The sequence below is a fragment of the Fundulus heteroclitus genome, unplaced genomic scaffold, assembly GCF_011125445.2.
Source record: "Fundulus heteroclitus isolate FHET01 unplaced genomic scaffold, MU-UCD_Fhet_4.1 scaffold_198, whole genome shotgun sequence".
Taxonomy (NCBI): Eukaryota; Metazoa; Chordata; class Actinopteri; order Cyprinodontiformes; family Fundulidae; genus Fundulus; species Fundulus heteroclitus.
Window position 1 is genome coordinate 200,219 of NW_023396609.1, and position 14,591 is coordinate 214,809.

Below are 14,591 nucleotides of genomic sequence, written 5' to 3' on the forward strand. Positions count from 1 at the left end.
GAATCCTAGTTGTTTAACACTATTGGTACAACCACTGGTTTCACATTCCAGCACCAACTCCTGGTTTATCTTCAATTCCACAATTTAGTCAGTGCTATTTGTTATGTGGCTTTAAAGAGATGCTAGTGCTTGGAGTTAGCGAGTTACCATTGTTGTTTGGAGTTCTTTACAAAAATCTAATGAGAAAAAGCTTTTGGTTTCACCTCAAACTCCAGCAAAGGAAACTAAGTGTTAGAATTTGAAAGCAGTCCATGCAGGTCCTGAAGAAGCCATCCTCTGCTACATTGTCTGAGACTAGCTGCAAAGTTAAGGTGCATGAAAACATTTCAGTCAAATGGTGCTGCTGGTGTGTAAGCTGGGCTGACCAGCAGTGAGGGTCTACTCCATGATGGCTCTGTAAATCACAGGCTCTATGTAGTCCCCCCTGTAGCGTGAGTTGATCACTCGTTGCCTCTTAGACTCCTGGATTATCTCATTGTCTTCAAAAATTCCATCAAACCTCATGTCTGATGCTTTAGACTGCAGAGGGAGTAACATGGGTTATATCAAATATTTGATAACATCATTATGGAATTAATAACACAGGCTTTTGTAAAATAGAGATCAGGTTGCACCCACCAGTCTGGATTTGACTCTCTTGGGAAGTTCTTCATCCAGACTGTAGACATCATTTCTCTTGGCTGTTAGCTGTGAGCCATCTTCAAATTCCACCTGCATTTAGGAACAGAAGCACATCAGGAGAGAATCTAAACTAAACTGACCAGATTTTCTTTTTTTCAAACATAAAAAAAAAAAAATAATTGTCAGACATTTTGATTTAATTTATATAAAAATGATCACAAACTGCAAATAACACATCAGCTAATCAACCAAAATCTCGTTTCTGGCACATGATAAAGCATTTAACCATAAAACATTTTAGTCTAAGTCACATTTCCATTTGCAAGGGAGTGCAGGTTAAGTGGCTCATTGGAACTGACTCCATAGCCACATTGTCTGAGCGGCTGGTGAAAAGCCCTGGAAGGTGGCATGATGGAAGCCTGAAAGATAAAAACCAGATCCAACAGCTGCAGGAGTACTGCAGTGCTGGGCTCCAGACCACTGACAACACTCAGCGAAGGCCTGGGGTCTGCAATTTCTCCTGCTTCCTCGGGTAAAATGTGGCCCCTTAGACCGACTGAGGTCCAGATTAGTGGTGGGCCACATCATGTCATTCACAATAATACTGCTAAGTTTTTTGCTCCTGGGGAAAAAGATTATATCATGATATGCTAATTACATTGTGTGTATATGTCACTCCATCACGTAACAGATTATGCCCACATGGGTCGTGCATCGTGTGTTTGAATTTGTTAGGTGAATGCAAACATGGCTGGTAGCGTTAATGATGGTGATTTCATTCCCAAAAAGGAGCTACTTTGGTCATGTGGAATTATTTTGGCTACAAACGACCAGATATAGAACAGACTACAATAATATGCAGGGAGTGCAAGAAGTCTGTAGCATCGAAAGGGGGAAATACCTCTAATTTATTTCACCATCTCAAGTACAGCATCCCATTCTGTACGAGGAGTGTTAAAGCCCGGGAGGAAAGCTCGAGAGCTAATGCTACCAAACTAAAACAAAGCAAGCTAGTTCAGCATGGCATTGCAGAGTCTCTTGCCAGTTGTACTCCGCTCAACAGACAAAGCAAATGCTGGAAAGGTATTACTCGAGCTGTTACCATTTGTTAGGCGAAAGATATGCCAATCCAAACATTGGAGAAGGAAGGCTTCATCCAGCTTGTTGAGAAATTAGAGCTATGGTACACACTCCTGAAAAGGAAATATTTTTCCAAGACTACACTCCCAGAGCTGTATGAAGAATACCCATAAAAAGTACAACCGTCAACTGCGGATTATTTGCTTCGACCGCAGATTTGTGGTCAAGTAGGATGACGGAGCCTTACCTCAGTCTAACTGTGCAACGTATTTACAGCGACTGGGAGCTGCACAGCTCAAACCTCCAGACCAGCTACTTTCTCCGAGGATCACATGGGAGAAAATATCGCAATTGGCTTAAAGGAGTTTCTCCAGCCTTGGAATCTCGATGAGAGAAAACAGGTGTGTGACGACGGACAGCGGGGCAAACCTTGTCAAAGCTCTCAGACTGAATAACTGGATCATATGTCTCCATATCACCATCGGGAGGTACCCTTCATTCAGGCATGTAGATATTAACTTAAGCTCAGAAAACAGGTGCATCTCATTCAATTCTCATTCAATTTTAAACAGATGGCCATCATTTCTGTTAATTATGATAATATTTCATCTTCAGTTAAGGAAACGATGGCATTTAGGATTAAGAAATTACACCAGACAACTAAACAGTTTCGATTAAATTTCGTTGCAACAAACTAATGAGAGGGAAGCTGTTACTATAATAGATAAAGTTTCAATCAGTCATCTAAAAGCTTGGGCTCTAAAGGTCCTCAGTGACCTTTTGGTTCTTCTCAGGTCTATTTGTAAGAATTTTTCATCAAGCAGCTTTTTCCATGCAAGCCATAAATGCATTTAAATCTTTTATCTGAGGATTTGAAACTGTCAGATTTTCAGATTACGACCGAAAATGTTTTTCATAGAAGACCACACCTAGAGTCATGATTAACAGCCAGCCCATGATGGTTCTATGACAATCTTTTAGTTTTATTGAGCTCTTTTTTGAAGGTAATTTTAGGATTGATGTTATGTATGATTGCTAAAATTTAAAGACACTTTACGACTCTGAAGAAACAGATGGTAAAATAGAGAAAATTAAGAACTTACTGGGTAAAACTGAGTTACCAAAATTAACTGAAAAAGATGCCGGGACAATGAGAGGCCCAATTACAAAACAAGAAATCGAAGAGGCTATAAAAAACATAAAGAACAATAAAGTGCCAGGAGTTGATAGATTCCCCACGGAATTATATAAGCAGTTTAAAGTTGAGGTCGCGCCCCTTCTAGTGAGAGTATTTAATTATGTCCTCACAAATAAGGACCCCCAAAATCCTGGTCAGAAGTAGTAATATCTATATTTCTCAAGGAAGGTCAGGACCCCATAAAATGTTCATCCTACAGACCAATAAGTTTGCTCTGCTGTGATTAAAAATTTTAACTACAATATTAGCAAACGAAATTCAAAAATGTATTCAAACCATAATTAAACCAGACCAAACAGGATTCATAACGGGACGCCTAGGGATGGACAATATTAGGAGGACCCTTAATGTGAAATAGTTGGTGAGACAAAAACAGGACCCTTCAATGCTTCTCAGCCCCGATGCTGAGAAGGCGTTCGATAGGGTGGACTGGCAGTACCTGGAACACACATTGGAAAAATGCAATTTCACAGAGACTTTATTAATGGATTACCATGTTATACTCGGGCCATGTTAGTCTTTTGTTTATGTTCACATATCATGCCAGGCCACTAGGGGGCTCTGGAGGATAGCCTATGGCTTCCTGGTTCGTGGTTGGTGTTTACATGGCGGCGTTGCCTGTACGTTTGTTGGAGTAAAAAGAAAATAAAAGTTTTCCTGGACTCATCTTAAAGTGGAGTTATCTTTGGATTAACACTGGTAGCAGAGGATGGTTAGTAACTACAGAGTTCCTCCAACATTTGAAGAAGGAAAGTCCTATGAAAGCTGGAAGAATGAAGTCAATATGTGGACGAGAGTTACCGACTTGGAAAAAAAGAAACAAGCTCTCGCAGTCGCCCTGGCGCTATCCGGGAGGGCGCGAGACACGGCGATGGAAATTCCGGTAGATGATTTAAATAAAGACACTGGAATGGTCACGTTGTTGAATAAATTGGATGATTTGTTCCTAAAAGAGGAAAGGGACATGATCTACGAAGCATACGCAGAGTTTGATCGGATCAAAAAAGATGCAAGCACATCCATGGTGGATTTTATTATTGACTTTGAACAGCGTTATTTGCGCATGAAAAAATACAACATGGAGCTACCCGATGCAGTTCTGGCATTTAAGCTTTTGGATACTTCATGCTTGGATGTGACAGACAGGCAGTTAGCTTTAACAGCATGCTCAGACGTGACATTTGCTTCAATGAAATCCGCTTTAAAAAGAATATTTGGTGATAAGAAAAAAGGTGGATCAGCAGAGAGCATCAACCAGGAGTCAGTATTTGCAACAGAACAAAGACAAAGGGGCAAGACTTGGCGGCCCAACCCATGGCAAAAGACTCCACAGCCTGGCACCAACCCATTGGACAGGTATGGAAAACGATCTAAATGTGCTGTGTGTCAAAGTACGTATCACTGGGCCAAAGATTGTCCGCATAAAGCAGAAAGTGTAAAAATCACTGAAGAAAACACAGATGTGGAAGAATGTAATATTACTCTGTACACCAAAGAATCCCCAACAGATGCAGAGATATTCATGACTGAATGTTTTGGCTCAGCAATTATAGACACTGCTTGCACTAGAACAGTTTGTGGACAAGAATGGCTGGATAACTACATAACTACGTTGCAGCAAAAAGGGGTCAAGACTATGAGAGAAACAGAAACGAAAAGCCGCAGGCCATTCAAGTTTGGAGATGGAAAAATAGTCTACTCCATCAAAAAGGTAAAGATACCAGCCAAAATTGGCAACACGCAGTGTAACATCGAAACTGAAGTTGTTCCTGTCAACATTCCACTGCTTTTGAGTAAAACGTCATTAAAGAGAGCAAAAACAGTTCTGGATATGGAAAGAGACAGAGCAGTGATGTTTAACCAGCCTGTGCAATTGGACTTCACCAGTTCTGGACACTACTGTGTGAACATTGTGGACAAAGAAAGTAAAAGTCCTATTCACCCTGAGCAAATATTGGTGGAGGAAGAAATACTGGCTATAACAGATAAAATGAACCCAAGTGAGAAGATCAAAGTTCTGGAGAAACTTCATAAACAGTTTGGACATGCTTCTGCTGACAAGCTGCAACAGCTTTTGAACAATTCTGGCAACAAAGACACAGAATGTTACAGTCTCCTGCAAAACATTATAAACCAGTGTGCAGCCTGTCAGAAATACCGCAAGACCAAACCTAAGCCCGCTGTTGGCCTGCCGCTAGCGTCAACATATAATGAGACTGTAGCTGTAGATCTACATGAGCTTGAACCTGGAGTGTGGTATTTACACATTATTGACCAGTTTACCCGTTTCAGTGCTGGTAGTGTTTTGACCAGCAAAAGGTCCTCTGAGATCATCAAACATCTTATTCATGACTGGATTAGTGTACATGGACCACCACAAAAGTTATTCAGCGACAATGGTGGTGAGTTTAATAACGAAGAACTAAGAGACATGGCTGAGAACTTTAATATTGAAGTCAAGACAACACCTGCTTACAGTCCCTGGAGCAATGGACTGTTAGAACGACACAATCAAACTCTGACTGAGATCATAATGAAAGTAAAAACAAGTACTGGGTGCGACTGGAGCACAGCCATGGACTGGGCCCTAATGGCAAAGAACTGTATGCAAAGTGTCCATGGATACAGCCCACATCAACTAGTGTTTGGACAGAATCCCAACCTACCTTCAGTGTTAATAGATAAAGCCCCAGCTTTAGAAGGAACCACTAAAAGTGAATGGGTGGCCAAGCACATTTCTGCCCTACATGCTGCAAGAAGAGCTTTTACAGAAGCAGAGTATTCAGAAAGAATACGCAGAGCTCTAAAGAAACAGCTGCGACCCACAGACGAACAATACGGACCTGGAGACAAAGTCTTCTACAAACGAGTGGACAGCCCAGAATGGAAAGGACCAGGAGTGGTTATTGGGCAGGATGGTGCAGTTGTTTTTGTTAGACATGGAGGCACCTGTGTCAGAGTGCACCGACTTAGGTTGAGAAAGGTTACTCATGAAGATGAAGGATCTCAGACCACTTGTGATGAAAACATTCAAGGACAACCTACAATGGACATTAATGAAGAAGAGACAGAAGGAAATCTTGGACATACAAGCACAGAGACACAGCATGCAGACATGGACAGAGACGCTGTTGATATGGAAAGACAGCACACGACAAACGTAAGACAGCAGATTGACAGCATCAACATTAAGCCTGGTCAGATTGTGACATTCACTAATGAAAAGGGTGTATCACACACAGCAAAGGTGTTGGGACGAGCTGGTAAAACAACCGGAAAATACAAGAACTGGTTTAACCTGGAACAACTTGAGCCTACAGAGGGGGCTGGTAACTGTAAATCAGCTGATCTATCACAGTTGGAAAACCTCTGTATTCAGCCTAATGTTGCTGAAATGGATACACATGAGGATATTTTCCTGAGCAAAGATATTTCACTGGATGAAGCAAAAGAGGATGAAATAAAAAGCTGGAAACAAAACCAAGTGTTTGAAGAAGTTGAGGACAAAGGTCAAAAGTGCATCTCCACTCGCTGGGTGTGCACTATGAAAGAAGGTGAAAATGGATTAGTACCAAAAGCAAGGCTTGTTGCACGAGGATTTGAGGAACTACAAGTTTCTGACTTACAAAAGGACTCACCTACCTGTGCCTCAGAGTCACTGAGACTCCTAGTGGCAGTGATATGTCAAAAACAGTGGAAACTTCACTCCATGGACATTAAATCTGCTTTCCTACAAGGAATGGAACTGTGCAGAGACATTTTCATCAAACCACCTCCGGAGGCTCATAGCACAGGTGTGCTTTGGAAACTGAGAAAGTGTGTGTATGGTCTGGCAGATGCTTCATTGTATTGGTACAACAGAGTAAAGAACATCATGTTAGAAGCAGGGGGTGTTGTGTCTAAGGTTGATCCTGCAGTTTTCTACTGGCCTGATGAGAACAACAATGTTATGGGTGTTCTTGCTTGTCATGTTGATGATTTTATATGGGGAGGATCCCAATTCTTTTCAGAGTCAGTCATACCAAACCTTAGATCACGGTTTAATGTTGGTCATGAAGCTCATGATACCTTCTCCTATGTAGGTGTGGACCTTGTTACTTTGGGTACCAAGGTAAAAATACATCAAAAGACATACATTCAAAACCTGCAACCTATCAACCTCTCACCCTCTAGAGCAGCAGAGTCAGCTTCCCCCCTCACTGAGGAGGAGAGAGAGCAGCTCAGGTCAAAGATAGGCCAACTGTTGTGGGTGGCAAGACAGAGCAGGCCTGATGTCATGTTTGATGCAAGTCATTTGGCATCTAGTCTCAAACAGGCCACAGTACAGACCATATGTGAGGCAAACAGAGTTGTGTGTAAACTCAAAGCCAAGTCAGTTGAACTGAATTTTCAGCATCTTGGAGAAAACAGTAACTTAAAGATAGTTACGTTTACTGATGCGTCTTTTGGAAACCTTTCAGATGGAGGTACTCAGGGTGGGCATCTCATTGTCTTAATGGGTGACAATGGTCGATTCTCTCCCATTTCATGGCAATCAAAAAGGATTAAGAGAATTGTCAGAAGCACACTTGCAGGTGAAACATTGGCAATGTCAGAGGGGATTGATAATGCTATTTTTATCTCCACACTGTTTTCTGAACTAAGTGCTGGTAGTACCACGCATCCTTTGCCAATAACATGTGTCACTGATAACTTCTCTCTTGTAGATGCACTTAAGTCAACTAAGTTTGTTGCTGAGAAAAGGCTACGCCTGGAAATCAGTTCTATTAAAGAACAGATCCAAACTAAAAGAGTTCATCAGGTTTTGTGGTCACAAACAAAAGAACAGCTCGCTGACTGTTTGACAAAGAAGGGAGCATCCACAACCTTGTTACTTAAGGCTCTTTATGAAGGCTGTTGGACTGTATCATAAATTTAACAAGAAGCTGTGTTGTTCAACTATGTTGTAAAAAAAGGAATGTTGGCTTCACAGTAGCACTAAATAGCTGTGCTTTGCTATGTGTTGTTTTCATGCATACATTCTTTATTTGATTCATTCATTTGTTTAAGTATTTTTGTTTGGTTTTTTTTAAAGAAGAGAGTGAGATTGTTAGTCTTTTGTTTATGTTCACATATCATGCCAGGCCACTAGGGGGCTCTGGAGGATAGCCTATGGCTTCCTGGTTCGTGGTTGGTGTTTACATGGCGGCGTTGCCTGTACGTTTGTTGGAGTAAAAAGAAAATAAAAGTTTTCCTGGACTCATCTTAAAGTGGAGTTATCTTTGGATTAACAGGCCACACTTCTAAACATTCAATTGGTCCAGGAGGGGATTCAAATATTTAGGCGTGATGATTACACCACAAACTTCCCAACTATTTGAGGGAAATTATAATAGATTATTCACACAGATAAAATTAGATACATCCAGATGGGAGATTTTCCCTCTGTCCCTCCTGGGCAGAATAGAAACAGTAAGAATGAATATACTCCCACGATTAATGTACCTGTTCGGGCACTATCTATCTGGATACCTGCCTCCACTTTTAAAACTTTGCCAAATAAATGTATTAATAATTTTATCCAAAGGAGGAAACTGAGAATCAGACAGAAATGATTGTTGAGCCCAAGAGAAAAAGGTAGCCTCGGGCGTCCCAATCTGAAATTGTATTACTGGGCAGCACAACTCCGCGGCATGGTCGAGTGGCTGGTACAGGATGAGGAGACAAACTGGATTGGGTTGGAGAACAATGGATGCCCGCGGGTACCTCTTGAAGCAATGCCGTTTATGCAAGGGAAAAATGTAAAGGACCTAAAGATTGAAAATGAGTGGATTAACTGTATATACAGAGTTTGGTCTTATGTGAGGAAGAACATAGGAGCTCCTCTATCAATATCACGTTTAATAAAAATAACTAAGATCACTGACCTTTTTCCCAAACAAATTGGATATGGGGTTTCAAAGATGGGCACAGAAAGGATTAATAAGAATTAATCAGTTATTTAGTGGAGAAACCCTGAAGTCGTTTAAACAACTACAAGATAAATATGGTTTACATTCAAAAGACTTCTATAAGTACTTGCGATTAAGGGATTACCTCTTATCACACAAAGAATAGCCTACTTTGAAACAGAATACACCATCTTTGGAACTATTTCTGATTAAATGTGTAGAGGAAAATAATAAAGAGAAGATTATATCTAATGTATCTAAACATCGACAGGGACACTTCTCCGACAACTCTATAGATATAAAGCAAAAGTGGGAACTAGAAATGAACATCGTTATTGAAGATGAGGAATGGGAGGAGATTTCAGAAAAACGTTTTCAGATCACCCACAGCCCAGGATGGAAAGAATTCAACTGGAAATTAAGAATGAGATTTTATATATATATATATATATATATATATATATATATATATATATATATATATATATATATATATATATATATATATATATATATATATATATATATATATATAAATAACTGACATTCATTCATTCTTTGCACTGTTCTTGCACAAGTCACTATCACTTTACTTGGATTCCCAAGGGAAGTGATAGTGACTATTGTGATATGGTACTACCTTGTGTGGAATGTTGTCAATATATATATATAACAATGTGTTTATTTTGGAGCATGTAACAAAAGTAATTTCCCCCTGGGATCATTAAAGTATGTCTGATTCTGATGATGCAAAGTTACCAAAGAGAACCCTTGGAAGCTGTTTAAAGAGGGAAGCAGTAAGTGACGTACTTGGACCATCTCCCAGAGAGAAAATCCAGGCAGAGTTAGATTGTTAGATAGTGAGTGATCACATCAAATGGTGGAAAGTGCACGAGGTTAACTTTCCTCGGGTCAGCAGTTTGGCAAAAAAATATCCGTGCATCCAAGACACACGTTCAGCTTCTGAAAGGTTGTTTAGCACAGGGGGAACGTTATTACCTGCAGTAGGTCTGCACTGAAGTCTGCTTCAGTGAATAGGCTCGTGTTTCTGAATGAGAACCTGAAACTGTAACAAGTTGTGACAACCAGCTAGATGGTTGTGTTCTGCCACTGACTGGAGGTTTTTCAGGGAGCATTTCAACTATTTTTAGCATTTGTTGAATGCTTTGGAAGGTTACCTCCTTTAAAAGCAACATTTTCTTGCTGATTGTCATATTTCTGCTGTCCATCAGGACCCTAACCTCATGCTGCAAAAACAGTTTCTTCCCATCCACTACCAGCCTTATCAAAAAGGCCAAGAGCCGCCCGTGACCTTTGACACTGCCTCTCTCCCTCCCCCGTAGCACCTTCAGAGCTTCTGCGTTACATTAACGCACAGTCTACCGTGTACATAGCTATAGTTTCTGTATACACATCTATTTTGTCTGCACCATAAACACCAAGTCAAATTCCTTGTAAGTGCAAACCTACTTGGCAATAAACTTGATTCTGATTCTTCAGAAATTTTCTTTATATGCAAAGTCAAACTTTCTAAGTAAACTGTGTTTTAGAATTAGAGGTGGATTTTAGTTTGTTATACTTTTTTTTATATACAGACTTTTTCCATCCAATACAGAGACGGTAAATTTTATTTTTATACTTTAAAACTGAATACTTAATACGGTGATTCCACTAAACGTTACCTGTGTAATATTTCAGTTTTATGGAATATTTTAAGGCAACCTGTTAAGTTTTGTTTTCTGTCAAATGAAAAACAACCACTTTGTTATATTGTTGGATTTATCGTTACCGTCTGAATACTATAAAATATCATTACATTATATTTTGGCCATTTCGCCCAGCCCTAGTTCACATCTCAATAGTTGAGAGACTGGAAGAGAGACTTGCAAGTTTGTCTGCCCGATCAGGACTGACGTTTATGGTAAATGTATTCTGAAACTACCCCTCACCAGTCTCACAGAGGAATTGGAGGCCGCTAAGGCAAGACTCCAGATGACGTGGTACGAGTCTCCAGATGTGCTAGTGAGCAGCAATGCACCAACCCTGGTGGCAGGCCGCAAATAGAAACAAGCCAACACCATGGAGGGGGCAATATCAGCCCTGAGACATGCTGACACAGTGGGACATGTTCAGTAAGGAAGAGGAGGCTTTGGACTAACAACCAGTCGACCTAGAACACAGCTAGGGTATAAAAGAGTGCAGGAAGATGGTGGTGGAGGAAATGCGTTGTCAGGAGGAGGTGACCAGGTGGGCGAGGCAGTCTCACTTGGCACGCTGGGACACTGTGGTGAGGAGGAAATTTAGCTGGAAGGAGATATGGGGCATGAGAGCGAAATGTCTAAGCTTCATCATCAGAGACACATATGACACTCTTCCAACACCAACAAATCAGGCCAGTGTCCTTCAAACACATCATGACAGGGTAAGAACAGCCTCAACCAAAGACATCACAACTGGTGCCACAACCAGTGACATATGTTTCCTACAGATATTGCAGTCAACCCTAAGGCCTGACGTTGAACTCTGGTCTCCTTATCTGATCAATGTATTTCTCATTGAACTTTTGTTCTAGCTGGGAGGACTCAGTAAATAAAGAATAGGAAGTAAACACTTGTGATATGCCCAACTTGAAACAGAGGCTCATCAGCATGGTTGGAACACTGACGTCCACCCTGTGGAATTAGGGTGCAGAGGGTTCAGAGCAGTGTCTACCATCAGGCTGCTACAAGACTTGGGAGTTACAGACAGGAACCATCATCACACAATAGAAAAGCTAAGTCAGTGGCAATGGATAAAGAGAAAGCACCCCCAATGGGCCTCAGTGTGAAAAGTTGATTTATGGAACACTGTAAGGAGCAGCATGGTGGAGAGAACCCCAGCAGATCAAAATGTTCTCTTGCTAAAAGCATTATAAAGTTAGGAGTTATTTACTTCTTCACTAGAAATGTTCCACTGAAAGGTGATGCTGTTTTGCTGTGAATTTATCCTTTACAAATATGCGCATAGGAGGCGACGTGTGAGAAGGGAAAGGAGGGGCCGGATGGCAGCTGGAATGAAAGTAGAGAGGTGCAGCTTCTCCCACATTTTGTTTTGGTCTACAGACAGAGCTCAACACCACCAAGTGGTGAAATATCACTTATTACTCTTTTAACAATTAAGATATTGCATGTGTTGATTCTACAGTGACTATGGTGATTTGATATATTATGCACTAATGATAAAAGAAAGTCATAGATTATTTAGACACAAATCAGAAATAGCACACAGAAACGGAAATAAACTTACCAAGTACATTTGAATAACATGAGCAGCCACAAATTTGGCCCCGTACACCAGTCCATCTGTCCATCGCACCTGAACAACTTCACCCTGCGGTGGGGGACCAAGCTGAGCGCAGTCTCGATTCTGTTTGATAAAACACATATGACCAAGTTCTGGTTTATTAAAGATAGAAACACAGCTACATTTAGGCTACTCCAATATACTGTTTTTTCTGGTTTCTAGATATCAAGACACTCTTCCTAATAAGGCGACGGTGGTGCAAGAGTCATTGTGTCCTTGGGGGTGCTGGTGAAGACACTTCACCCGCATTGCCTGCTGGCAGTGGTCAGAGGGTCCGGTGGCGCCGTTGGTATGGCAGCCTCGCTTCCGTCAGCACCGTCAGGGTGTGAATGTGTGTGTGAATGGGTGAATGCCTGATTGTGGTGTAAACCACTTTGGGGTCGTCGGCTTCATAAAATGCTATACAAGTTCTAAATCTTAATTCAGGTAAAGTGAACAAGTCATTATTATGTTTAACAATATCATATATTCCTACTCGCTCTGGTACAGGTACAGCTCAAAATGTTTAAATCTCATGAAAAGGTTCAATATTTTTGGCCCTCATTGAGGAAATTTAACACACATTTAGATTCATTACATAGAGGGAAATATCTTTAAGCAACGTGGATTCTGTGCCTTTCCACTCTTCCTACAGACTTTTTTAATCTGAAAAGTGATCTTTAGACCACTGACCCAACAGTCACGTTTGTTTTCACCCTTGCCCAAGGAAGTCTGCTGACTGGATGATGTTCAGAGGGCTGTCAATGACTCCTTATAAAAGGAGGGCAAGCCACAGAAGGCTATTGCTAAAGAAGCTGGTTGTGCAGAGATCTGTATCCAATGATAGTCATATAAGAAAGGAAAAAGTGCAGTAAGGAAATCTGCCACAGGTGTCTTGAGTTAATTAACTGCTCAGGGTGTGACACCATCAGTTTCCAATATTTCAGTCTTTTACAGTATTAACATTTTCTGCAGCACTGAATTTTGGGTTTTAATTATCTGCAATAATCAACATCACAAGAAATAAAGGTTGGAAATATTTCACTTTATGTGTAATGTATCTACACGGCCTTGCAAACGTATTCAGCCCTGTCAGCTATTTAGAGGCAATTTGTGCCTGAAATGACATAACTGTTATAAATAGAGTACAGCGCCGCACCTATAAAGCCTGAATGAAAACTCTTGGTATCTGTGTGAAGGTAAGGCATAAAAGGAATATTTTTCCAGTGGAACCACTATTGCAAATGTCACTATGTGTGATTTATAGGTAATTAAAGAAAAAAAGAAAACATTTTGAGCCCCATCTAATCCTTTATCAAAATAAACATTGCCGGTTTGATTTCATCCACGCCGACTGTCTCAGTCAGTGTGCCGTCTATTAATCTGGCCAGGACAGCTGTGGTTACAGTGTAGCTTACCACCATTAGAGTGTGAGTATGTGAATGACTGAATTAGAGTAAAGTGCTCTGGGGTCCTCAGGACATAAAACACTATACAAGTACAGGCCACGCCCTTTACCATTATAGATTAGCATCTTGACGATAACTGCAGCAACTATGGACTGAATCAGCTGAAGCATTTTTCACAAAGGTTTTATTGGGCAGTGTGCAAGGCATGGCTGTGATTTGTGCCAAAAGTGTCATACCGTGTCATGCTTAATCATGATACGACAAGAGGTGGGGTCCACCTAGCCTGGCCAGCCAGAATGAATTACACTGAGCCTAAATCAGTCTGCCCAAAACAGACCAGACCAATCACAGTCCGGGGGGCGGGACTTTACAATGCATCACTCTCAGCAGCATTATTACCCAAAATGCAGCAGCGCTTTTCTGCTACCATAACAGTCAACATATATACAGAGATGTTTGTTGCTTGGTGGCTTGGAAAATTGAGAAAGTGCACATTAGTACACCATGCACTGATTTTTTTCCCCAGACAAAAGCAGCAAAAAGTTGTTCACTGGAGAGTGTGCTCGATGGCATGACATGTTTCACTTCAAATAGAAGAGACAGAGCGTGGTGCTTGGAGGTTTTTTGTGTCATATCCGTAGTTATCTGATTGGTGCTAACCTGATGACGCTGACCCCGTTAGTCCCACTTTTGAAATCAGGCTCTACCAGCTCCTTACCAGACTGATAAGCTGTATATACGCCGTAAGCCAGTCTGACTGGCCAGGCTAGGGGTCCACCATGGACACAACTATATGTTACCATTGTTTTTAATAGTTATTATCATTATTAGCTCAACAACTGATGGGAGGTCTGTCAACAGGGCTGGAGAAGCTCCGCTCAGCTGTTGCTTTTTACTTGACCACTGTCACTGATACGAACTGGTAAAATAATGACAAATCAGATAATGAATCTGACTTGTCAGCTATAGTATTGTCTTATTAAACTCTGAAATAACTTTTCTTCTGTTTAGCTGAACAGTATCTGATTGATA

General features: G+C 40.9%; 1 protein-coding gene across 3 annotated transcripts in view; it reads right to left on the reverse strand.

The window, feature by feature from the left end:
* Nucleotides 1-202: 202 nt before the first annotated feature.
* The window catches only part of kdm4ab (lysine (K)-specific demethylase 4A, genome duplicate b), a 59,967-nt gene continuing 45,578 nt past the window's right edge, over nt 203-14,591 (reverse strand). For all 3 annotated transcript variants that reach the window (XM_036129659.1, XM_036129658.1, XM_036129657.1), the window contains exons 20-22: nt 12,115-12,234; nt 619-711; nt 203-519 (exon numbers count right to left, since the gene is read on the reverse strand). In XM_036129659.1, coding sequence (XP_035985552.1) covers nt 379-519; nt 619-711; nt 12,115-12,234 — 354 coding nt within the window. In that variant the 3' untranslated portion in view covers nt 203-378. The remainder of the gene's footprint in view (nt 520-618; nt 712-12,114; nt 12,235-14,591) is intronic.